The sequence below is a fragment of the Periophthalmus magnuspinnatus genome, chromosome 6 (genome assembly GCF_009829125.3).
Source record: "Periophthalmus magnuspinnatus isolate fPerMag1 chromosome 6, fPerMag1.2.pri, whole genome shotgun sequence".
NCBI lineage: Eukaryota > Metazoa > Chordata > Actinopteri > Gobiiformes > Gobiidae > Periophthalmus > Periophthalmus magnuspinnatus.
Window position 1 is genome coordinate 33,588,357 of NC_047131.1, and position 27,412 is coordinate 33,615,768.

Consider the following 27,412-nt stretch of genomic DNA (forward strand, 5'->3'; position numbering starts at 1 on the left):
ACTTTTTACACTTTAATTTATTACTTTTGTCACAGTCGGTCTGACTGAAGTTTGACTAAAGATGTAGTGAATTTAGATGTGTCTCTAACTCTAAAATCAAGTTTCAGTGTGTGATGTGCTCTGGCTCTATTTGTGGAGCTGCTAAAAATAGTGTGGTCCTGGCAGCACATGTTTGTCTCTGATAGAGCTGGAGACGTCCCCACAAACTCAGACCAGCGCAACACTCAGGGGCCACTTCATGGTGAGTTTAACTTCAAACTCCTGAAATTCACGCTAACAGTTAGTACTTTATCCATGTGACGTGTGTTTGGTGGTTAACAGTTCGTAGTCTCAAACTCGTCCTATTTATAACCTGCTCCTGAGCGTTTGCTCCAGGAGGACGAGTTCGTCCCCGGAGCTGTTTTTGACTCTTGTGCGTCTGTGAAACGCTGATCCTGTGTCTCTTTGTGTCTCTTCCAGGGCCTCGGTGGGAATAAAACCCAACTCCAGCGGCACGGGCCCTTTCGTTTCTTTGGATATATTTTTGTTTATTTATTTGTTTGACCATGACGTCCAGGAGGCCCATGACTCGGTCTTATTCCGGCAATGGAAGAACAAGCAGCTTCAGCGAAGAAGAGGGCAGCTCTTCAAACGGCCGCAACACCTACCTGTCCAACGTGCGGCCGGAAAACAGGTAAGAGACATGAGCAGAACTACAGGTCCAAAGAGACACTTTACGTCAGTTTTATTTCTATTGCACATTTAAAATACAACTTAAACTGCACAAAGGCTTCACATAAACAACAAACACAAACATATACACAAAATACGACACATAGACAAAGAACAAACAATGAAACACCGAGAAATCCCACCGAGCTACAACAAACACCAGGGGCCAGAGCGGGGTTTTATTTCCAGAGGAGGGACACATGCTGTATGTACACTGGTAAATTGAAGCATAAATGGCGTGACTGACCCGTTGCTTTCGTTTACCTCCTCTCTGAATAGCCATTCCAGATATTCTCACTACAGACCAACGAGGTAAAACTACGTCTCAGACCTTCCTCCCACTAACGTGTTAACTTCAGTGTAACGTCACACCTTCCACTGACTCTGCTCGGTTTTGCCTGATTCTCCTGCGTTGTTCCTCTTCACTCCTTTTACTAGCACAGATTAACCAGCCTCCCTCTTAACGGAGACACTTGTTGACGTGTTGACTCAGGGACAGTTCTGCGGAGCGGCGAGGGACGTTCTGACGCCTCTGTGTGTTTCTAGGAGCACCTTATGCAGCGTCATGGCTCAGCTGACCGAAGACGTCCAGCCCTCGTTTGAAACCACGCTCAAGTCCAAGGCCGTGTCTGAGAACTGTAACGTGAAGTTCACCTGTGTGGTGTCAGGTAGAACGTCAAGTCCCACTGATTCACTTCAGTTCAAGTTTATTTATGTGTCCCATTAAAATGAGTAGAGGCGACCAAAGTGCTTCAAGTCAAACAAAACAAATAGATACACGATACGTAAAAGAGAGATGAAGCCTGAAGCCAAAGAAGTGACAGAGTGAGACGTCACAGCTTCAGCTCAAATGAAGCTCATCCAGGCTGGAGCAGGTGGAGACCACGAGTATCACAGCAACCAAAGAGCCAATCAGGAGCGAGGCTGGTGAAGGTAACGCCCCTTCCCGCCCACATCGCTGGTTTAACAGGGAGTGAGTGCGTAGCAACGCTGTCAATCAAACCTGTTGCTAACGCTAACAGGAGCGACCTCGGGGACAGAAGGACCTGATTTGTCTGTTATTAATGTTCAGATCTTGATTTACAGACACAATAGTGAAATAAAAACCCCAGGATCATGTAGAGGGTTAATACGAACATTTAAATGACGAGTCTTCTTGACCTTAATGAGCTGCTCCTGTTGGACGGGCCTCGTCTGAACCTGTTTTTAAATCTCTTTTTAAAATTCTTCGATTCGGCCTTTGACACAGTTTCAGATGCTAAACATAAACGTTTATATAAATGCACATAGCTAAGCTGCTAGCCACCAAACAGGAAGTGACCATGTGTGCACTTCCTGCTCCATCGACTCTTTGTCCAGTTCACTCTCTGTGTCCTCTGTGTCCTCTCCCTGTCCCCTCTGTGTCCTCTCTGTGTCCTCTCTGTGTCCTCTCTCTGTCTCTGTCTCTTCAGACTCATTCTGGTGTTAAATGTTCGTATTAACCCTCTACATGATCCTGGGGTTTTTATTTCACTATTGTGTCTGTAAATCAAGATCTGAACATTAATAACAGACAAATCAGGTCCTTCTTTCCCCGAGGTCGCTCCTGTTAGCGTTAGCAACAGGTTTGATTGACAGCGTTGCTAAGGGAAGGGGCGTTACCTTCAACAGCCTCGCTCCTGATTGGCTCTTTGGTTGCTATGATACTCACGGTCAGAATTCCAAACATGTAACTCTCCAGATTGTCCTTATTCCTGCTCTGTCCTCGATGAGCTTCATTTGAGCTGAAGCTGTGGTGACGTCTCACTCTTAGTTCACTTTTTTACACAGTCTGTGGAGGTGACATTTTACCAGATTTTTTTTTGTTTTTATTGTTTTTCGTAGCACTTCGGTCGACCTGTGCGTTATAGATAAATGTGCAGTTGCCGTTGCAGATTCTGTGTCTCGTTTTCTGATCCGTCGACACTGAGCGGCTCGTCGTGTTTGTCTCTGCAGGATACCCCGCTCCTGAGCTCAAGTGGTACAAAGACGACATGGAGATGGATCGTTACTGTGGTCTGCCAAAGTACGAGATACGGCGGAATGGGAAAACTCACACTCTGCACATTTACAAGTGAGTAACTTCAGCGTGAACGTGTTTAAAGAACACGGAACAAACACGGAACAAACACAGAACAAACACGGAACAAACACGGAACAAACACGGAACAAACACGGAACAAACACGGAACAAACACGGAACAAACCGGAGCTGAAACGGGGCCTTCACAGACGGTTGTAATGGGGGAAAAACAGACAAGTTTGATGTTATGGTAATAAAATCACAATAATAATAATATCACAGTTTCTATCGTGGCCTGGTTTGTTTCTTTGCTTTTGCTTCTGTCAGTCTGTCCCAGGGCAGCTGTGGCTACAGAAGTGACTTACCATCGCAGAGAAAGAAGTGAATGAATAATGTGATGTGCAGTAGCAGCAGTAGTAGTAGCAGTAGTAGTAGTAGTAGTAGTAGTAGTAGTAGTAGTAGTAGTAGTAGTAGCAGCAGTAGGAGCAGTAGTAGTAGTAGTAGTAGTAGTAGCAGTAGGAGCAGTAGTAGTAGTATTAGTAGTAGTAGCAGTAGTAGTAGCAGTAGGAGCAGCAGTAGTAGTAGTAGTAGTAGTAGTAGTAGTAGTAGTAGTAGTAGTAGCAGCAGTAGTATAATTATCACTGAGTATTTCATAACAGTACTTTCTTCATGTCGGCTTTGTTAAAAGTAAAATATAATTTAAGAACAACTAGCATGCTAATCTGTATGTGCTGTGGTAAAACACAAACACTCCTGATGTTGTGTTGTGCGTTTTAGCTGCACACTGGACGACGCCGCCATTTACCAGGTCTCTGCGAGCAACAGCAAAGGCATCGTGTCCTGCTCCGGCGTCCTGGAGGTCGGCACGATGAGCGAGTACCAGATCCATCAGAGATTCTTCGCCAAACTGAAGGCGAAAGCCGAGAAGAAGAGACAGGAACTGGAGGTGTCGACCAAGAAAGACACCGCGGAAAAAGAACCGAATCCAACAGAGGCGCCACAGAAAAGCCCAACATCGAGGAAACGAGTCATTCCAGAAACGACGCAGACCCCGGAGGAACCACTAGTTGGCGCAGTAGATACGAACCACCAAGTCCAAGATCCGACCTCACCTGTGGCTCCTGAGGCGAAGAACGACGGCGAGCACACTGTGGGCAAAAAGAAAATCAAAATCTCCAACGGCATGAACGCGCAGACCGACCAGCCGAGCACGCCGAAGAGCGCCAACGTCCGAAGCAACGCCTTGGCCGCCGCGGGGGATAACCACTACGACGGCGGGATGGGGTTGGCGCAGTTTCTGGCCGAGACGCTTCAATCCCAGACGGCGGAGGAGAAGCAGGTCCCAAACAAAGAAGAAACAGCTAAAGGTTTAGAAAGTACGAAAGAGACGACACAGGAGGAGGACGGAAAACAGACGGCAGAAGAAGAGATGGAACAAGAGCCAACGCCGCCGCCGCCGCCGCAGGTGAGGTTAAACGTTAAGACTGTCAGTGATGATGTTATTGCTCTACTTCCGGTTCCGGTGGAATTCCAGTCTCAGGAATGTTATTGGAATTTTGACAGTTTTACCCTGGTCCAAAGTTTGTATCTGGCTCGACTGAGATGGTTTTTTTTTCATGGTCGATTGTTTTATGATTCAGAGAAGCGATGGCGGACGACCTCTGACCTCTGACCATTTTTTAATCTCACAGTTTGAATTTAAAACTCATCCGTGACCTTTTCTTACACAAACTGAAAAAGACCACAGTGTGTCACATTTTTGTTGTGTCTTTCTTGAGTAAATTGGTCAGACGCACTTACGGAGGCAGCTGATTGGCCAAACTAAATATCGGCTTGTTCTGGGGTTTTAAGGCCGATAATCAATACGCTAAAAAGAGCAAATATCGGCCCGTTGTATTGACCGAGTGATACATCTGTACTGTTTGAAAATGTCTGATCAAAACATGGTGCACTTCCTTAGAGATAAACAGATGTATACAGATGTTTGAGACGTGGGACACACCCGCAGATATTTCCCATGATCCTTTGCCTGTCACATGTCACATATGTACAGTCCCTGTGTCTGTGCAGCTCTGGGAACATCCCGTCACTTTACTTTACTTACTACGGACTACATATTCATGAGTTTGTGCTTCCTGTTTAAAGACTCCATTTTGAGGACTTTTCATTGTTGATAATGTCATATATTGTTGTTGTTAATTGCCATAGCAACAGTGCAGATTTCTCGTCAGCCTGAAATCCACCGACGGCAGCGATAATGTTACAAGCAGAATCACTACAAAAATACAACATTTAGCTCATAAACTTATTTCAAGCAACAAAATAACCAGATATTTGGACGACCAGACAAACGTGTGGACTCATCCTCTCAATGTTTCTTTTCTTTATTATCACTTTCTACACTTTATACACACAGAAGACATCAGATCTATGAAGTGTATGGAATTATGGAGCAATGAAGAAAAGATACATATTTATTTTGTTTGGCAAAGCAAAGGATGGAAACTTTGAGGATTTGAATTTAAAATATAAAAAAATATATTTCGTTTTTTCGTTACATAATCTCGTATATGTTACTTCATGTATTTGACGTGTCCTGTGTGTTTTTAAATGTAGAACGTTTGTGTATATAAATATAATAAGTTTGTGTATATAAATATAATAAGTTTGTGTATATAAATATAATAAGTTTGTGTATATAAATATAATAAATGTTGGTGAATGATCAGATCCGTGTAAAACTAAAATGTGACGTTTTTTATTTTTCCAGGTACAAGGAAAACCAGATCAAGAGATGAAAGAGGAAAGTAGAGAAAAATCCCACCCAACACCTCCAATCCGACATAAAGACAAGAGGGAGCACAAGGAGCACAAGGAGCACAAGGAGCACAAGGAGCACAAGGAGCACAAGGAGCACAAGGAGCACAAGGAGCACAAGGAGCACAAGGATCACCACATCCCGGCGTCCATCTCCTCAATGCTCCACTCCGTCAAGGACTTTTTCTTTGGGAAGAACAAGAAAGATTCCCATGACAACAAACCCAAAGATATTCCAGACTCCAGCGTTCCAGAGCAAACGCCGCCGTCTTACTATCTCAAACCCGAAAGCCCGTCTGAAATCAGGGCTAAACACGACCACGGAATGTCTCTGGAGGTCGCACAGCTGCAGGGAGCTACAGCGGAAAGGTCACAGGTCACGGAATGGCCGGGCGATTCGCGCGCGGCAGAGATTATGAAAGAGAGTCCGGCGGGGGTCGGCGGTGCTGCTCCTGACCAGGCCATGGAGGTGACTGCGGAGGAGGACACGACATTGTCCAGTCCACAGCTTCTCCCTGAGGTATGGACAGCTGCCCCACACTCCAGAGTTATATTTAGGGAGCATTTCTGACCAGACAGAACAAGAATGTCCAAGATGGAGGCGAGTAACGTGGTGCAATAGTTGGAAAAAAAACACGCTAACTAAGAGCGCAGTGTTTTTTTTTACACACGTCTTATAAATAAGTAAATAGTTATAGAAACAGGGGAAGTCCCGGAGCAGGTGTCTAAATACAACTCAGGCAATCCAGGAAGTTTTTCTATTTCAAGTCTGTTCCAAATCGAATGTTTCAGTAACTTGGGAGTAATTTAGCTTCAGGAAATGGGTAACTCGATCAGAACAAGAGGAAGAACATCACACTGTGTAAAATAATCCTGTTCTGGCTCGTTTATTTTGAGTTTCATTCAAAAGAGTTAGAAAGTAGGAGCCGATTGTAGAGTTGTGGCTCAGTTGGTAGAGCGTTTGTTGTAGGAGTGAAGACGTTTGGCTGTTCGTCCAAACACGAGCAGCCAAACGTCTTCACTCCTACAACGACACATTTAAACTTGGTCTTTTGCTGGATAAAAATGACCTGCATTTGACCTGAAGTTCACTAAATATTGCTGTGCGGACGACCTGGGAGTCTAAATGTTGAACTGAGAGCGTGTTACCTCGTTCACATGTTTTGTTTTGGCTGCAGAAGCATGTTAACCACTTCTTCATACATGAAACGTGACTCTAGTTCCTTACTCTGAAACAGGAACTGCTCATTTCACACAGTACTCAGGAAGCCTCAGCTGAAGTACTCAGAAATCTGAGGTAAATATAGTTTTTAACAGTCAGAGAAGTAATTTTACAGTAATTTTCAGTGACATTTATGATGAAGAATACTCGGAATGGATTAAAAAACGAAACAACAAACAATACGAGTTCTGTAATCTGAAAAAATCATTACAAAAACATAACATTTAAATACAAACATCTTGATTTTTTGTTTTTTACATTTATGTCTAACTCTCGGCGAACAGCAGGGGGCGACGTCACTGTTAGCGTCACTACTTCCTGTCCAGTGTTATCGCTTTGTGTTTTTTGCTCAGTCACGTTAAAATAAATCAATAATTAAAGATGGAGTAGTGGACAGTGACCCTGAGCGTAAAGGCAGATGGACCAACAGGAAGTAGCATCTAAATAATTTCAAAATAAATGATTTTATTTTGATGCTGTTTTGTCGTCTGTCTTAAGGTCACACGTGTCTCTGATCACGTTAAAGACTAAACGAATGAGGTGAAAACGTCACGAGGACACAGACATGTTTGTGTCTCAATGCTAATGCTAATGCTAATGCTAAAGCTAATTTTGAGACATAATGTAAAAAGATATTAAAACAACAAAACCACAAACTGAAGAGTAACTGTACTCTGAATACTCCCAGATGAAAGAGTAACTGTACCAGATTACAGTTACTCAAAATGATAGTTACTAAATTCTTTGCTCTAGTGATGAGTTTTATTTATTTTGTGTCTATTTGATCAGATTTAAGCCGTAAAAGTTTGAATTAATCTGGTCTTTGTCTCACCACAGACTCAAACTAATGACTAAAGTGTTTTGTTCTGATGTTTATTATCATTTTTTAATAATATTGTAGATTTATAATAGTTTTTGTGGTTTAAATCTGCTCTTGGTTTAAGGTTTTGGCATAAATGAGTTTCAATATTATCGTTTATCGCGATATATCGAACATTAAAATATGTTTTTGTGATGCTGATTGTACTGAACCGCCTTCAAATGACTCCTGAACGTCTGAACACAGCTTTGAGGATGTGTTAATACATAAATACAGGACTTGCAGTGTGTTTTTTGTGGTTATACTTGTGGATAAGTGTTGAGTTTGAGCGAAGGGGCCGTGTACCTCCACACCTCTCTCTCTAACGGCCTGTCTGAGCTCGATTTACGGTTTTATGGAAACGCGTAAACATTGAGACACCAGCGCATGACACAAGGAGGGGCTCCGCAAATAGACATGCCATAAAACGTGAATATATAGAATTGTACATTTTAAACATGTAGAAAGAGGCTGTTTTGAGTCTGTGGACGTGGCTGATGTGTCACTGAGCGGAGACGGAGCAGGACGTCCTTCACTCACACGTCATGATCTTATCCATAGCAAGAATCTTTAAATGCTAAACAGTTTATCTATTCTGTTCTTTTGGGTTTTAATGTTTATAATTTTGCACATCTCCAAATGAAAACAACAGCTACAATCTTTTAACCTCATATAACCGACGTATATTAAATGTCCTATTTTACACTAAAGTGACTCTTGTAGCTTTAACCCATGTTCTAATGATGTTTCCTCCTCAAAAACAGACCTGGATTGTGTTTTGTTTCATTTATTATTAGTCTGTTACATCTCCAAAGCTCAAAATGCTCTGTTCCACCTTGTGATGTCATCAAGTGGTAGTTTTCAAGTGAACAGCTCCTTTTACCTTTAGTTTAGTAGAGATTTGCATTGATTCCAGGGATGAAATGATCCAAATGATCCTAGAAATGAAGGTGTGTGGAGTTTAAAAACACAGTGGAGCACTTCCTGTATCACCACATGATGACATCACAAGGTGGAACAGAGAGTTTTCAGTTTGAGAGAAGTACTCAGCCTAAATCTGCAGCTCTGTGTGTTAAACATGTGAGAATGAAACAAAACACATCTCCAGGTCTGTGTGTGATGAGGAAACATCAGAACATGGATCAGAGGCAGCGTCACATGGGCCTTTAATATTTGACTCGGTCCGTCTGAGTTCACCTCCGGAGCCTATAGAATGTCCCGAGGAGCTCATCTGAGACCCCAAAATACCAGTGTGAGAATGATTTATTTCAGTAACCACAACACTGTCTGTCCTGGTGATTTGGGTCAAAGGTCACCATGCCGACGCTGAGCTATAAAAATTGTGCAATAGATCCAGAGTCTGAGAAGGTCTTATAGTGTGAGTGTTTGAGTGTAGAGAGACACCACTGGACATAACTTTGTCCTTCACTTCAGCAGAGGACAGATGACCACAGCCAACAGACAGAGGGACACGGCTGTTTAAAGGGCCCATATTACCTTAAAGGGCCCATAAAGGGCCCATAAAGGGCCCATATCACACTGCTCTCTGATCTGCTCTAATGTCGTTTCCTCGTCACACACAGACCTGGAGCTGTGTTTTGTTCCGTTCACATGTTTAACACACAAACCTGCAGATTTAGGCTGGAAAACACTCTGTTCCACCTTGTGATGTCATCATGTGGTGATACAGGAAGTGCTCCACTGTGTTTTTAAACTCCACACACCTTCATTTATAGAATCATTTGGATCATTTCAGTCCTGGAGTTGTCTCTTATCTCGACTGAACTAAAGGAAAAAGGAGGAGGAACTTGAAAAAAACTCCCACTTGATGACATCACAAGGTGGAACGTCGCATTTTGAGCTTTGGAGATGTAACAGACTAATAATAAAGTGACTCAAACATGTGAATGAAACAAAACACAACTCCAGGTCTGTTTTTGAGGAGGAAACAGAACATGGATTAAAGCTACAAGAGTCAGTTTGTGTAACATTAGACCATTAAAGCTGCACTATGTTTTCTGGTGGGGGGTCCGTCACCTGCCTGTCTCCATGGAGATGTCCCACAGACTACCTGCATGTATTAATTACAGTATTTGTTATTGCTCAGCTCTAGTTGTACTTATTTGCCAAACAGTGGAAGATTGTGGGCAAAGCCAAAACATTTCCACAGAAACACGTGGTGAACCCAATACCAGAGAATTTACACAATGCAGCTTTAACTCAGTGTAGAGCGGGGAATCTGAATCGTTTTGATGTTTATTTCACTTTAGAGCAGAGAATCTGACTCATTTTGGTCTTTGGAACAATCTGAATGTTTTTGACCTTTAAAGTCTAGAGTCTAGAGCAGGGAATCTGAAACTCTTTTTATCTTTAACTGACTTTAGAGCAGAGAAAACAGAACCATTTTACTCTTTAACTGAGTCTTAAGTTGTGAATCTGATCCATTTTCAGTAAAGCCACAACTTTACCGTTTTACATTGTTCTGTGTGTGACCCAGAGTTGTTTCTTGTTTCCTTTCCACGCTGCTCTAGACCGACAGGACGAGCTTCCTCCTACAGTTTACTCAAACATCTCTCACATTATGTCGTTACTTTCACTGATGAAGCTCAACAAACATGGACCACTGCAGACCTGAGCTGGTTTTACCCCCGTCGTCTCAGAATGTCCCTTGTACGTTAAAAAACATACTTACTAGAGTTGTTTTGTGTGTTTTTTTTGTTCAGACATGTTGCGGGGGCGGATGAAAATGCTCCGTTTCAGCACTTTTGATTTCGTAATCCAGGAAACACTCGTCGTTTACAGTTCACACGCACGAGTCTGATCAGCTCAGCTCAAACTGGCTTCAGTAAAAATCCCTTTGCTCCTGTGGATTCAAAGAGAAAAATGAGTTAGACTTTATGCTCCATCTTTGAAAAACACCAACCAGAACAAAGACAGTTTAATATCTCAAAGCTCATGTAAGTTTGACTCAGTGTTTTTGAGACAAGAAAATGAAAAGGGATTTTTTTTTTTAAGCCCAGATTATTCTGTTCTCTTTAATGTTTCCTCGTCACACACAGACCTGGAGTTGTGTTTTGTTTCATTCGCACATGTTTAACACACAAACCTGCAGATTTAGGCTGAGTTCTTCTCTTAAACTGAAAACACTCTGTTCCACCCTGTGATGTCATCAGGTGGTGATACAGGAAGTGCTCCACTGTGTTTTTAAACTCCACACACCTGAAGCCGAAGTTTAAATCTGTAACTGGACAAATCGTAGGAGTGAAGACGTTTGTCCGCTCGTCCAAGACACTTCTTACTGCTGGACACTGCCTTAAATCTGTCTGAAGGAGGCGCTAACGACACTGAAACTGTAAAAAGCTTTTGTTTACAGTTTTAGTTTGTTGACTCTGTTGTGCTACTCTAAGTGTGCACTGTGCCTGAGTCATATTTAGCGTAGTCCCTAATTACACCTATTAGCATCCTGGCTAGCACTATTGTTCTCTTTGTTTTGATTCAGACGATGGAGATGATGTCTCCCAGGAAAAGAGCTAAAAGAGCTAAAAAAAAAAACAGGACAATAGGAAATCTGAACGAGAAGGAAAGGTGTAACTATTCCTCACACAGTGTCTGAAAAACTAAAGACAATTTTCAGACAGTTTGAGATTCTGGTCTATTTCAAACCTACAAACACTTTAAGAGAGAAACTGATTCATCCAAAGGACAAAACTCCGAGACACAAACAAAGTAATGTGTCTCCTCCATTCAGTGAAGAGTGAGCGTCACTGCGGAGAAAAACACACTCCATAAGAGAAAGAACCAACACGAGAGAGAACAGCTCAGGACACAGTCTGCTGTTCATCTACATCTCAAAGACACTGACCACTGCTTTGAACAGAGAGAGGGTCAGATCTGAGCCAGAGAAAAGAAATGGATTGAGAGGAGAGTTAAAGAAGAGATTTTTGTTTGGAAAGACAATCCTTCATTAAACAGGAATGAGGCCTGTCCCTCATCTATAACTCCATCCTCAGACACAAAAAGAAATAAAAGAAAACAATAGGAGGGCCATTAACGGTTGAATATGGCCAATAAAGGCTGAAACTGGAGACAATAGCCGTTTAAAGTGTCATAGTTAGCCCCTCCCTTCAGACAGATATAAGACAGTGTCCAGCAGGAATCTGACCAGAACTGAAGAAGAGACTTTGACGAGCAGCGAAACGTCTTCACTCCTACAACGATTTGTCCAGTTACAGATTTAAATTTCATCTTTGCTATGGATCAGACCTGGACGACTGATGCATTACACAGACACGGCTCAATGGTGCGAGTTTAGCCTTTAGCCACAGGTACGGCCCTGTCCATCGACCATGTGCAGGTGAGCGACCCCCCATGAGTCTTTGAGCGACGAGAGCTGGAGATCAGAGTGGACAGAGAGAGCAGCTGAAGCTAACGATTAAAAAGAGTTTAAGAAAACAGACGGATTTTGAGCTGAGAAAAAGTTTATGATCTGAAAATAGGTCAGAATTGCCACAAAATTGAACCTTTGTGAAACCTGTAGGTCCCTGTCAGTGTCTGTTTGAGTTCACATTTCTTTCTATGAGTAAAATTCTTTCTGGGCAGGAGGTTTTTTTTCATTGTAGTACCAATGAGTGGCCACTAGTCCAACTCGAGGTGCTCTAAACAGCAGGACGCTCCAGGTGTTTTAACAGATCCACGGCACATCTTCACTCTTCTATTTTTTGAGTCATGGTAAATGTTTTTGTAAATATAATAAAATTTAAACTTCTTGTCAAATTGAACCAAAACTGAAAACAAACTGACAGATCATGTTTCCGACTATTGCATTTTTATTGTTTTTATTCTGTTTTATTTTCTGGACCATGCTGTTTTTCATTGAGTTGTTTGTTTTTAATATTTTTTAATATTTCATCATTATCTGGGAACCAAAATACACATTTCCCCACTCTGGACTTTCCGGGCAGATTACATCATGTGTTATTGAGTTTGAGATGACGTCAAATATTCTATAGGCCAATAATAATAATAATAATAATAATAATAATATGTTCTGAAGCATGTGCTCTGATGATATTTAATGCAGATGGAAGCAGGTAAAATTAATATTGTTCAAATGTTTTCTTTGTTTTGTCCTGCAGCAGGTCTGTGGGTCTTTCCGCTGACAGAAATGATCAGGACCAATATTTGTGAATTTTCATGGCAAACACAATGTAAACAAAAGGCTAAACTGGCTCTTGCCCATAGACTGTTTATTTAAATGGACAGAGTTGCTGCCCGCCACGTTTCAGGAAGTGCTAACTGCTGCTTCAGACTCATTCTGGTCTTAAATGTTCGTATTAACCCTCTACATGATCCTGGGGTTTTTATTTCACTATTGTGTCTGCAGGTCACTCTAGCGTTAGCAACAGGTTTGATTGACCGTGTTGCTAAGTGCCCACTCCCCGCTTAAAGGGGAAGAGGTGTTACCTTCAACAGCCTCGCTCCTGATTGGCTCTTTGGTTGCTATGATACTCAGAATTCTAAATATGGAACTCTGCTCCGAAATTGGCCGCTATAACTGCTAGTCTCTTGCTCTTGGAGTATGTCACAACCTGTTCTCTGTATTTTCTCTCTTAGACGGTGGAGAAAGACGCTCAGCTACATAACAGTTGGGACATTAAGTCAGAAGGCAGCTTGAATGTTCTAGAGCTACCGCCACAAGTCTCCATCACTCCTCCCCAACATCCCACAGTGGAGTCCCAGTCTGACGTGGACCCTGCCTGCCCTCCACCCTTTCAACACCATCTCACTCAAAGCCCAAGTGACAACATGGCGGAAAGTTCACCCCAACCCAAAGACACAAGAGCTCACGATCCCGCCTCCAACACTGACTTAGCAACACGGGTTTTTGCCTCTGCGTCGGAGGAGGATGAAACATCACCACGTCAGTCGAAACAGGCTCTTGTAGCTCCTGACAGACAAGCCAAACAAACTCTAGAAGAAGAGGGTGTGTACAGGTCTGACTTTGAGGAAAAGAATGTGGAAGTTCCCTCTCTAGTGAGTGAACAAAGCACACACTGTCTGACAGTAATCAGCCAAGAATCCAGTGAGCGCAGCTTATCTGAAAGTGCAAACAGTGAGACTCAAATTCCAATCGAAAACATCCCTCTTATCCAAATATCAACCATAGAAGACACGCAGGATGAGGAGGCAGTCCCACAAATGGACGCCGTGTGCCCTGGGGTCATTCAAGATGATAGCGAGTCTTTACCGGTGACAGAGCAGCTAATGACGGACTTTGAGCGTGATGCTAAAGCACTTCCTGAAATTCAAATATGTTCCATAGAAGATATTCCGGAAATCCAGGTAATTGTCCCGGTCATACGTGTGGAAGACGAGATTCTCAGTCCAACAATAGAAGTAACACAGCCAGATGTGAAAGAGGGGCCCACACCGATCGCTCAGGTGCTACAAGAAAATGAGTCTATTTCATACAAGGAGTTTGACAATTGGCCAAATATTATCATCCAAAACGATTATGTGTCAGATTTCTGTATGGAGATCGACTCGGGGGGAGCAGCGGGAATGTCCCAAGAAGATGAGGTTCCCCAGGTCCATTATCCTATCCCGATCATAAATGTGTCGTGTACAGAGGAGGCGCTTGAACCGGCCCCTGGTATAAGCCCACCTCCTGGTACTGCGGCGCTGCCCGAGTTTGTGGCCCCGCCCATCGTCAAAACAGCAGAGCGCAGAGACAAAATGGAGGAGGAAGAAATAACTGCACAGAAAGAAATTACTGAACCCACAGAAAAGACAGAACCCACAGAGACCTTTGGAGCTGAGCACAGAGACACAGTGACTCACAAAGAAACAGCAGAGCTCAGAGAAACGGCAGTGACTGAACTAATGTCTGAAATGTACAAGGAGACATTAGAAACAACAGAAACCTCTGAACAAACAGAGACATTAGAGACCAAAGCGACAACTGAACAAAGAGAGGCCGAGGAAGCGGCTCCAGCTGCGTCTGAGCACACGGAGCCTGGAGCCACCTCACAGGATGAACCGAAACCCAACAGTGAAGCACAGGCTCAGGGCGAACTGACAGAGAACAAGCTGACAGCAGCCTATGAAACCCCAAAGACTGAAGTTAACGTGCTGTCGCTAAGTAAAACAGTGGAGGCCAGCATAGAGAGCGAGATCACCCAGTCTCTGAAGGAGGCGCGTATCGAGAGCTTTATGTCTGTGGAGAGGCTGAGCTTTAAACCCCCGCTCTACCCCTCTCTGAGCCCGGCCAGTCTGAGGAAGTTCATGTCCAAAGCCTCAGGTGAGGCAGACTCTGCAGCAGACCGTCAGAGTGACAAAGCTGAGGACTCTCTGAGCGGAGGCTCCACCCCAACGTCCTCGCTGTCCTGCGAGAGCAGCCCCCGCCTCAAACGCCGCGACAGCCTCTCGCTCATCCGCTCTGCCACCCCCGAGGAGCTGGCCTCCGGGGCCAGGCGCAAGATCTTCATCCCCAAAACCAAAGAGGACAGTGAGGACAGTAGCAGTAAGAAGGACAGCCCCTACATGTCCCCCGGTCAAGCCCGCCGCACGTCCTTTCTGCAGCCGCCCAGCGGGTCCAACACCCCCCCGGTGGAGAGGCGCTCCCCCCTGCTCAACCGCAGGAAGGCCACTCTGGAGGTGCCCAAAGTGGTGGAAGAAATACCTGTACCTGAAGAAGTCAGCACCAAACAAGACGATAAGTCAGGAGACAAGAAACCAGACCCACTCAAAGGTAAATGTTTTTGTACATATACACTTTTTTGTTGCAGTATGTCACAAATGTCAAATAGTTCACTTCTGTGACAAAACTGAGAATGACAGATCCTGTGTGTGTGTGTGTGTGTGTGTGTGTGCGTGTGTGTCTGTGTGTGTGTGTATCTGTGCATGCAGCTCCTCAGGTGATCCGAAAGATCCGTGGTGAGCCGTTCCCTGATGCCTCTGGACACCTCAAACTCTGGTGTCAGTTCTTCAATGTTCTGAGTGACTCGACCATCAAGTGGTTCAAGGAGGAGCAGGAGATCCTGGAGGTGCAGAGGAGGTACAGACTCACACGTTTATGAAGGTGCAGAGGAGGTACAGACTCACACGTTTATGAAGGTGCAGAGGAGGTACAGACTCACACGTTTATGAAGGTGCAGAGGAGGTACAGACTCACACGTTAGTTACTCCAAACCCCAATGTCTCTGATTATTCAAACTCTGATCATGTGTTCAATACTCACAAATGTGTGAAAGAGGAAGTTACTCGAGCAACATAAAATAAACGTTTCCTTTTTGACCTGACGATCTCGGCTCTGATTCTGCAGTGAAGCATGGGTTCTTTGACTCTGAAGCATGACTCTGAAGCATGTGCCTCTTTGAGTCTGCAGTGAAGCATGTGCCTCTTTGACTCTGAAGCCTCTTCCTCTTTGACTCTGAAGCATCTTCCTCTTTGACTCTGAAGCATCTTCCTCTTTGACTCTGAAGCATCTTCCTCTTTGACTCTGAAGCATCTTCCTCTTTGACTCTGAAGCATCTTCCTCTTTGACTCTGAAGCATCTTCCTCTTTGACTCTGAAGCTTGTGCCTCTTATTATTGGACTTCTGTGCTAGTCACAGTTTGTCCATGACAAACACCATGTTTGAGCACAAGGGTGTCCATCGGTGCACATGGCACCAGGACACTCTAGGTCGGAGGTCGATGATCGACTTTGTTGTCGTATCGTCTGACCTCCATCCGCGTGTCTTGGACACTCAGGTGAAGAGAGGGACTGAGCTGTCAACCGATCACCACAGACACGGACAGACCTGGCAGGCCCAAGTGTACTGTGAGGGTCTGCTGGGAACATCTTGCGGAACCCTCTGTCAGGGGGGTCTTCAGCTCACACCTCCGAGAGAGCTTCTCCCTGATCCTGGGCGAGGCTGGGGACATGGATTCCGAGTGGGCCATGTTCTCTGCTTCTATTGTCGGCCTGCGGTGCTTGTCGCGGTGGCAACCCCCGAACCCGGTGGTGGACACCGGAAGTATGGAATGCCGTCAGGCTGAAGAAGGAGTCCTATCGAGCTTTGTTGGCCTGTGGGACTCCTGAGGCAGCTGATGAGTACCGGCGGGTCAACGTGCCGCAGCCCATGTTGTCACGGTGGCAAAAACAGAGGGTTGGGAGGAGGTCGGGGAGGCCATGGAGGAGGACTATCGGACGGCCCCAAATAGATTCTGGCAAACTGTCCAATGTCTAAGGAGGGGGAAGCAGTGCTTCTCCAACACTGTTCACAGTGCGGGTGGAGAGCTGCTGACTGGGGGATGTTGTCAGACGGTGGAAGGAATACTTTGAGGATCTCCTCAATCCCACTGTCATGTCTTCCAATGAGGAAGCAGAGACTGGAGACCCAGAGGCGGACTCGTCCATCACCCTGGCTGAAGTCACTGAGGTGGTTGGCAAGCTCCTCGGTGGCAAGGCTCCGGGGGTGGATGAGATCCGTCCCGAGTACCTCAAGTCTCTGGATGTTGTGGGTCTGTCTTGGCTGACACGTCTCTGCAACATCGCGTGGCGGTCGGGGACAGTGCCTGTGGAATGGCAGACCGGGGTGGTGGTCCCTCTGTATAAGAAGGGGGACCGGAGGGTGTGTTCCAATTACAGGGGAATCACACTCCTCAGCCTTCCCGATAAGGTCTATTCCAAGGACTAGAGAGGAGAATCCATCCGATAGTCGAACCTCGGATTCAGGAGGAGCAGTGTGGTTTTCGTCCTGGTCGTGGAACACTGGACCAGCTCTATACTCTCCATCGGGTCCTCGAGGGCTCATGGGAGTATGCCCAACCAGTCCACATGTGTTTTGTGGATCTGGAGAAGGCATTTGACCGTGTCCCTCGTGGTGTCCTTTGGGGGGTGCTCTGGGAGTATGGGGTCTGGGGCTCTTTGCTAAGGGCTGTCCGGTCCCTGTATGACCGGAGCAGGAGCTGTGTTCGCATTGCCGGCAGTAAGTCAGACCTGTTCCCAGTGCATGTTGGACTCCGCCAGGGCTGCCCTTTGTCACCGGTTCTGTTCATTATATTTATGGACAGAATTTCTAGGCGCAGTCAGGGGCCGGAGGGGGCCTGGTTTGGGAACCACAGGATTTCATCTCTGCTGTTTGCAGATGATGTTGTCCTGATGCTTCTTCGAGTCAGGACCTGCAGCACTGGGGCGGTTTGCAGCCGAGTGTGAAGCGGCTGGGATGAGAATCAGCTCCTCCAAATCCGAGGCCATAGTTCTCAACTGGAAAAAGGTGGCTTGTCCCCTCCAGGTGGGTGGGGAGTCGCTGCAGTCGCTGCCCTCACTTATGATCATGAGCTCTGGGTAATGACCAAAAGCACGATATTGCGGATACAAGCGGCTGAAATGAGTTTCCTCCACAGAGTGGCCGGGCGCACCCTTAGGGATAGGGTGAGGAGCTCGGTCACACAGGAGGAGCTCGGTGTAGAGCCACTGCTCCTCTACGTGGAGAGGAATAGCTGAGGTGGCTCGGGCATCTGCTCAGGATGCCTCCTGGACGCCTCCCTAGGGAGGTGTTCATGTCCCACCGGGAGGAGGCCCCGGGGAAGACCCAGGACACACTGGAGGGACTATGTCTCTGCCCTGGGAACGCCTTGGGGTCCCACCGGAGAAGCTGGAGGACGTGTCTGGGGTGAGGGAAGTCTGGGAGTATCTGCTTAGACTACTGCCCCCGCGACCCGGCCCCGGATAAGAGGAAGAACATGGACGGACTCTGAAGCATGTGCCTCTTGGACTCTGAAGCATGTGCTCTGTTTCAGATGACGAGCGTGAGCCAGTTTCTGTTTGAATGAAATGCCAGTTTCAGTTTACTGCTGTAAAATCAGAGCTGGATGAAGTACTCAGCTTTGTTCTTTAAGTAAAAGTTCAGATACTGGAGCAAAAAATAATCGAATAAAAGCAACAGTATCACATAAAAAATTACTTAAGTAAAAGTACTGACGTATCTGTTTAAAATGTACTTAAAAAGTAAAAAGTAAGTCTTATAAACATTGAAATAGCTTCAAATTTGATAAAGATTTGAGCAGATTTTTTTCCTGTCTGTTCAAAACATTAAAATAAACTTCAGCCTTTTCAGCAGGTCTCACACAATAAGAAAAAACAGTTTTGCTTTTCAGTCCAGTTAAAAAATGTAGTGTGGAGTAGACAGTACAGATACTGTTCTCAAATGTACTCAAGTAAAAGTAAAAAATACACGCTGTAAAATGTACTTAAGTAAAGTACAGATACCTTAAGTGTGTACTTAAGTGCAGTACTTTAGTACTTTAACTTCCTCACATTCCACCTCTGTGAATAATATAACTGTTTTGGGTTTTTTATGTAGTTTTTTAAATTTATTTATTTATTTATTACATTATTCTCTTTAAGTGACAAAGTCACACATGTGGACACACACATGTGGACACACACATGTGGACACACACATTTGGACACACACATGTGGACACACACATTTGGACACACACATGTGGACACACACATGTGGACACACACATTTGGACACACACATGTGGACACACACATTTGGACACACACATGTGGACACACACATGTGGACACACACATGTGGACACACACATTTGGACACACACATGTGGACACACACATGTCACAGTTTCGGTTTTACAGTGAAGCCCTTTTTTTAATCTTTTTAATCTGTTTAAATCACGACAGGACGAGAGTTTGAGGATGTGAAACACTGACTGTTATGAAACACTTTCTCTGTGGAGGTTTGAAACAGCTCCTCTGTGTGACAGCGCCCTCTTGTGGCTCTGTGTGACAGCGCCCTCTTGTGGCTCTGTGTGACAGCGCCCTCTTGTGGCTCCTCTGTGTGACAGCGCCCTCTTGTGGCTCCTCTGTGTGACAGCGCCCTCTTGTGGCTCTGTGTGACAGCGCCCTCTTGTGGCTCTGTGTGACAGCGCCCTCTTGTGGCTCCTCTGTGTGACAGCGCCCTCTTGTGGCTCTGTGTGACAGCGCCCTCTTGTGGCTCTGTGTGACAGCGCCCTCTTGTGGCTCTGTGTGACAGCGCCCTCTTGTGGCTCTGTGTGACAGCGCCCTCTTGTGGCTCTGTGTGACAGCGCCCTCTTGTGGCTGACCCCTCTGTCTCTTCTGTGCAGTGGAGGAGATGAGACTCAGGTGGCGCTGGCGATCGTTCTCGCCTCCATCCTGGACTGTGGCGTTTACGGCTGCACCATAACGAACGAGTACGGCAGCGACACGACGGACTTCCTGCTGAGTGAAGACGGTGAGCGTCATGAGGGACACGCCCACATCACGGACACGCCCACATTAAACACGTGTGATGATTTTAACGTGTGTCTCTTGTTTCAGTCATGGCTGAGATTCTGCTCAAAGACGACCTGGAAGGTACAAGTATTTTGTTTTACGTTTTTATTCTACACGACCAGCCAAAAGTTTGGACACACCTTCATTCAGTGTGTTTTTTCTTCATTTTAATTTTATTATTATTATTTTTTAATACTTTCTACATTTTATATCCATTCTACAGACATCAGACATGAGGCAAGATATATGGCCATTATTATCATTTTAATTTCTGTTTAATTAATTTGCAAATGGTTTTAAGTATTTTTTGTGAAAAAGCAGCACACTGTACCATGGCCCTGAGTAACACACCCCAGGATGACACCTCAGGTTTCAGATTAAAGGTCCCACATCACACAGAACTGACTCTTCTGAGCTGTGACTGTGACATGGGCCTTTAAAGGTTCTGTTGTTCTTCAGTGGGGGAGGAGATCGAGATGACTCCTCTGCTGTTCAGTCGGGGCCTGGCGGACTCGGGCAGCTGGGGGGGGAAGTTCTTCGGTCGGATCATGACTGAGACGGTGCATCTGGGAGAGGGCTGGACGCACAAAACCAGCAGAGTGAAGGTCATCTATGGACTGGAGCCCGTCTTTGAGTCTGGGACGTCCTGCATCATGAAGGTCCAGAACCCCATCCCCTACGGGACCAAGATGGAGAGCAACTTGGCCGAGAGGAACCAGGAGATCACCAAACAAGTAAGAGCCGACTCGTTTATCGTCAATAAAGACACTCACTGTTATTTCACCAGAATGTGCAGAACAAACGGACGTCTCCTGATGGAACCTGTTCATAATATTCAAATTATTATTATTCATATCCAGAACATTTTTAAACTGTCAGAAACTTTAATAATGATCCTGATATAATCGTTAATCACAGTTATTTTGGCCGTGACGTCACACTAAATGTCAGTGTCGTCCCGTGTCGATGAGTCAGAAGATCAGGACACGCCCACAGCTCGAGTTACACAACCATCAGGAGTCTGGACACACACACAACCATCAGGAGTCTGGACACACACACAACCATCAGGAGTCTGCACACACACAACCATCAGGAGTCTGGACACACACACAACCATCAGGAGTCTGGACACACACACAACCATCAGGAGTCTGGACACACACACAACCATCAGGAGTCTGGACACACACACAACCATCAGGAGTCTGGACACACACACAACCATCAGGAGTCTGGACACACACACAACCATCAGGAGTCTGGACACACACACAACCATCAGGAGTCTGGACACACACACAACCATCAGGAGTCTGGACACACACACAACCATCAGGAGTCTGGACACACACACAACCATCAGGAGTCTGGACACACACACAACCATCAGGAGTCTGGACACACACACAACCATCAGGAGTCTGGACACACACTCTCATTCAGTGTGTTTTTATTTAACTTTTACTACTTTCTACACATCAGATATATGAATATGCACTGTCCCATTTAAATAAATAAATAAATATGAAGTAAGATTTAGTTTCTGTACAGTGGTGTGTGAATGTGTGTGTGTGTGTGTGTGTGTGCAGGGCCGGCTCTAGCCTTTAGGGGGCCCTAAGCTGAGTTTGCCCTTGGGGGCCCTCTTCAGTGCCACATGTTCATATTTGACATTAACACAACCAGCTATAAAAAGACTGAACATTCTACAGGTATAAAAGTATAAATAAAGGGAGTCTGACAGAGAAATGTTTAAATTCTGGACATTTTATTCTTGGTTTCTGGTGTTTTAATATGTTCCAGTTAAAGTTTGGACTTACATTTATCAATTATTTATGTTATAAAATGCAGAATTGGACAGAGCCAAACGATGAACTTAAACAAGAGTAAAGTTACTTCAGAATCATGTCACTCAAAAAGTACAAAGTAGAAATCCAAGTTATAAATCACATCAGAGCCCGGACAGGACATCACATTTATAACCATCACATTTATAATCACCAGATCATTTGGACTGAACATTAAATATGAGAATTTTAGGATCACATTATTTTTGTTTATTGTCAGGATTTGGATGCTGTGATTTCACATAAATGTGCAGATTAATGATACTCGTACTCTTCAATGGGCAGCCGATACCAAGAGCCGATACCACTGCAACTGTTCTGCCTCTTGTTTAAGGCTCGCCTCTCCACAGAGCAGCTCTGGACATAAAGCTGCACATTAAGAGCAGCTTTAATCACATGTGACTGTTTCATGAAATATACAAATATTTAGGACTCTAAATGTGTTTTATTTCACAGAGGACATCAGCTCAGTGCTCATGTTTACAGTAGTAGCATGCTAATAATGCTAACGATGCTAACGATGCTAACGATGCTAAGTGACACTGGTGATTTGTTTTTGCTGCAGTGAAACTTATTGTAATTGACAAACAATTTATCGACTGAACAGAGCGATTTAAAAAGACAAACAACATGTCCAAATGTGTGAGAGTGCGTCCCTGGTGAAAGTAACACAACAGTCACTTATGCTAACAGTGGCTCTTAGCATTAGCAGTTAGCATGTTAGCATGTTAGCTCAGAGCGCAGTCTGCAGAGGACGTGCTAAATATTAAAGCCAGATGCTTTTCTAAATAAACTACGACAAAAGGACAAGACACAACCACAAACAGACAGTGTAATAAACGGACTCACCTGTGTCCTCTGTCCCTCTGAGGTGTGTCCTCTGTCCCTCTGAGGTGTCCTCTGTCCCTCTGAAGTGTCCTCTGTCCCTCTGAGGTGTCCTCTGTCCCTCTGAGGTCTGTCCTCTGTCCCTCTGAGGTGTCCTCTGTCCCTCTGAGGTGTCCTCTGTCCCTCTGAGGTCTGTCCTCTGTCCCTCTGAGGTGTCCTCTGTCCCTCTGAGGTGTCCTCTGTCCCTCTGAGGTGTCCTCTGTCCACATGTAGCACAGATTTATCTACTAGAAATAAAACACATTGAATCGTTTCAGAGATATTTATATTTATATTTATATATTTAGACGAGTATAAACACCAGAGAATTTAGTTTTCAGAAAAAAAAAATTTCAAATTATTTTCAATATTAATGTATAAGCTCGTGGGGGCCCCTGGGGGCCCCTAAGCTGCTGTTTAGTCTGTTTATAGACTGTGTGTGTGTTTGTGTGTGTGTGTTGGGGTGTGTGTGAGTGTGTTTGTGGGGGTGAGGGGGTGTGTGTGTGTGTGTGTTGGGGTGTGTGTGTGTTTGTGGGGGTGAGGGGGTGTGTTTGTGTGTGTGTTTGTGTGTGTGTGTTTTTCTCTATAAAAATGTGTTTTTATCTTTTTGTTCCAGGAGTGTAAAGTTCAGAACATGATTCGTGAATACTGCAAAATCTTCACCGCTGAGGCTCGTGTCAACGAGAACTTTGGCTCTGCTCTCGAGTAAGAACCATGAACTGTCCCTGGTGTGGTGCTAACTGGAGGCACTGCTCTGTCTGAGGCTTTGTTGGACTTTAATCTGTTTAACACAATCTGACTGAAAAGAAGAACTGACTTATTAGAACTTCAACAGGTGAATTGTGTTAAACAAAAGTCTCTCTCAAATAACAGCACAGTCACAATCTAGCTAGCATTAGCATTAGCATTAGCATTAGCCAACAGTTTCTCAGTGAGTCACTTTCACCTTTTTGTGTAAAATCAAACTCTTAAACTGGACCATGAGCTCAGACTGACCACAGGCTCCTGAAAATGCCTCTTTAATCCATTTTGTATTTTTTCTTGAGTTTTCAGACAATTTTCAGACTTTTTTTAGCCTGTGTTTGCTAATGTGTGCACTGTGTCTCCATGGTAACTGCTGAACATTTCACCATAGACATACACATAGAGCACCGCAAAGTATAAACATAATGTTCCGTGTGACTTCGGCAGAGTGGTCCCTCAGTATCTGATGTACCGTCCGGCGAACTCCGTGCCGTACGCCACGGTGGAGGCGGAGCTACAGGGGCCCTTCCAGACCTACTGCTGGGCGGACGCCGGGGGCAAACTGAACTCGAAGGCGATCTCTGAGGTGGAGCAGAAGTGCTGCACGTTCCAACACTGGCTCCATGAGTGGACCCACGGCAACCTCCTGCCCACACGGCTCGCAGGTACAGCAGAGCCCCTTTACAATGTACAACAGAGCCCGGGTTTACGACTGAAAGGGCCCATGTTACACTGTTTAAAGGGCCCATGTTACACTGTTTAAAGGGCCCATATTACACTGTTTAAAGGCCCATATTACACTGTTTAAAGGGCCCGTGTTACACTGTTTAAAGGGCCCATGTTACACTGTTTAAAGGGCCCATATTACACTGTTTAAAGGGCCCATATTACACTGTTTAAAGGGCCCATATTACACTGTTTAAAGGGCCCATGTTACACTGTTTAAAGGGCCCATATTACACTGTTTAAAGGGCCCATATTACACTGTTTAAAGGGCCCATATTACACTGTTTAAAGGCCCATATTACACTGTTTAAAGGGCCCATGTTACACTGTTTAAAGGGCCCATATTACACTGTTTAAAGGCCCATATTACACTGTTTAAAGGCCCATATTACACTGTTTAAAGGCCCATATTACACTGTTTAAAGGCCCATATTACACTGTTTAAAGGGCCCATATTACACTGTTTAAAGGCCCATATTACACTGTTTAAAGGGCCCATATTACACTGTTTAAAGGCCCATATTACACTGTTTAAAGGGCCCATATTACACTGTTTAAAGGGCCCATATTACACTGTTTAAAGGGCCCATATTACACTGTTTAAAGGCCCAAATTACACTGTTTAAAGGGCCCATATTACACTGTTTAAAGGGCCCGTATTACACTGTTTAAAGGCCCATATTACACTGTTTAAAGGCCCATATTACACTGTTTAAAGGCCCATATTGCACTGTTTAAAGGCCCATATTACACTGTTTAAAGGGCCCGTGTTACACTGTTTAAAGGCCCATATTACACTGTTTAAAGGGCCCATATTACACTGTTTAAAGGGCCCATATTACACTGTTTAAAGGCCCATATTACACTGTTTAAAGGGCCCATATTACACTGTTTAAAGGGCCCATATTACACTGTTTAAAGGCCCATATTACACTGTTTAAAGGGCCCATATTACACTGTTTAAAGGGCCCATATTACACTGTTTAAAGGCCCATATTGCACTGTTTAAAGGCCCATATTACACTGTTTAAAGGGCCCATATTACACTGTTTAAAGGCCCATATTACACTGTTTAAAGGCCCATATTACACTGTTTAAAGGGCCCATATTACACTGTTTAAAGGGCCCATATTACACTGTTTAAAGGGCCCATATTACACTGTTTAAAGGCCCATATTACACTGTTTAAAGGGCCCATATTACACTGTTTAAAGGGCCCATATTACACTGTTTAAAGGGCCCATATTGCACTGTTTAAAGGCCCATATTACACTGTTTAAAGGCCCATATTACACTGTTTAAAGGGCCCATATTACACTGTTTAAAGGGCCCATATTACACTGTTTAAAGGGCCCATATTGCACTGTTTAAAGGCCCATATTACACTGTTTAAAGGCCCATATTACACTGTTTAAAGGGCCCATATTACACTGTTTAAAGGCCCATATTACACTGTTTAAAGGCCCATATTACACTGTTTAAAGGCCCATATTACACTGTTTAAAGGGCCCATATTACACTGTTTAAAGGCCCATATTACACTGTTTAAAGGGCCCATATTACACTGTTTAAAGGGCCCATATTACACTGTTTAAAGGCCCATATTACACTGTTTAAAGGCCCATATTACACTGTTTAAAGGCCCATGTTACCTGCAGATTTAGGCTGAGTTCTTCTCTCAAACTGAAAACACTCTGTTCCACCTTGTGATGTCATCATGTGGTGATACAGGAAGTGCTCCACTGTGTTTTTAAACTCCACACACCTTCATATGGATCAGTTCAGTCCTGGAATTGCCAATTTCTACTGAACTAAAGGTAAAAGGAGCTGTTCAATTCAATTCAATTCATTTATTTTTGTAACGCCCAAAATCACAACAACAGTTGTCTGAAGGGCGTTCATGTTTTGGTTGATGGGGGAAACCGGAGTACCCGGAGGAAACCCATCCAGACACGGGGAGAAACATGAAAAACTCCACACAGAAAGGCCTGGTGACCCGGGGATCGAACCAACCTTCTTGCTGTGAGACATGAGTGATGGCACTCAGTCACCGTGCCGCCAAGACACAAAAAACAAAACAAAGACACAAAAAACAAAACAACTCACTTGAAAAGTGAGTTGTTTTGTTGTCACTGTTCACTTGAAAACTACCACTTCATGACATCACAAAGTGTAACAGAGCGTTTTGAGCTGTAGACACGCTAATAAACCAGGCTCAAACATGTGAGAATGAAACAAAACACAACTCCTGGTCTGTTTTTGAGGAGGAAACAGCTCTAGAACATGGATTAAAGCTCATAAGGGTCAGTTTTGTGTCATATATGACCTTTTAAAACAATGAACAGGTGGAGTATGTGTCTGGGTTTTTCTTACGGTTCTCTGTGGGTTTCAGAATTATGAGGAATCAGGTCAGTTACCATAGTGATTAACAATTTAGAACGAAATATTATATCTTAAGAACATGAGACCATGTCAAACCGTCCTGGTGGACTAGGCTGTGGTGACGTCATTCTCCCAGAGGGGGGCGAGAGCGAGTTTTTTGGCAAAGTACATTGACCTTAAAGGAAAAGGTGAACGCACATATGATGAACCTGATCATTTTTATTCGACTGGACCCGTTCACTTCACTGTGTTAAATATGATTGGTCTACAGAATGTGTGATGTCATCTTAAACCGACCAATAGCTGCGTCCTGCCTCATAAACTCTTCTTCTGTAGATTTATATTCACATTTCTTCTCTATTGTTTCCTCAGGTGTCGATTTTAAACTCACCAACATCAGAGTTGTGACCAAGTCCAAAGGGTGAGTGTGTCCATCCCACGTCCCGCTTCTGTCTCAGCGTTTAACCCTTTGACTTTGTCGTTCAGATACCAGGGTCTGTCCGAGCGCGGCTCTCCTCAAGTGTTTGACCAGTTCCTCACTCACCATCAGTGTAACTACTACTGCGGCCTGCTGGGACTGCGGCCCCTCAAACCCATGGACAGTCTTCAGCCGCCCACTAAGACGAAGGGGTCCAGGAGCCCGCTGCTCAACCGCAAGATGAGCGTCGGGTCTGGAAGTCCACATCTACCGAAGAAGGGCTCGGTCAGTCCACACTCTCAGAGAAGAGCCGGAACGAGCCCCAAAGCTCCAAGAAAGAGCCAGGAGCCAGAGGACAGTAACTCGACTAAAGCCAAGGCTGTAGACGGCAGGTAGGAGACGCAGGCTGCACCTTTTAGAGTCAACTATTTATTTTATAGATCTAGTGATGATGATGAGCACAAGGATG

At 44.6% G+C, this 27,412-nt stretch overlaps 1 protein-coding gene across 2 annotated transcripts; it reads left to right on the plus strand.

The window, feature by feature from the left end:
* Nucleotides 1-200: 200 nt before the first annotated feature.
* On the plus strand, nt 201-27,412 carry alpk3a (alpha-kinase 3a). 2 transcript variants are annotated; one of them, XM_055222519.1, is made up of 16 exons: nt 201-241; nt 460-673; nt 991-1,023; nt 1,258-1,379; nt 2,686-2,803; nt 3,530-4,217; nt 5,523-6,089; nt 13,264-15,400; nt 15,559-15,706; nt 19,794-19,921; nt 20,008-20,043; nt 20,422-20,696; nt 23,290-23,378; nt 23,865-24,082; nt 26,898-26,946; nt 27,012-27,412. In XM_055222519.1, the coding sequence occupies exons 2-16, from the start codon at nt 546-548 to the stop codon at nt 27,337-27,339; spliced, it is 5,064 nt and encodes a 1,687-aa protein (XP_055078494.1). In that variant the 5' UTR covers nt 201-241; nt 460-545; the 3' UTR covers nt 27,340-27,412. The 2 variants fall into 2 exon arrangements, with proteins under 2 accessions (XP_055078494.1, XP_055078495.1); XM_055222520.1 differs by lacking the exon at nt 991-1,023.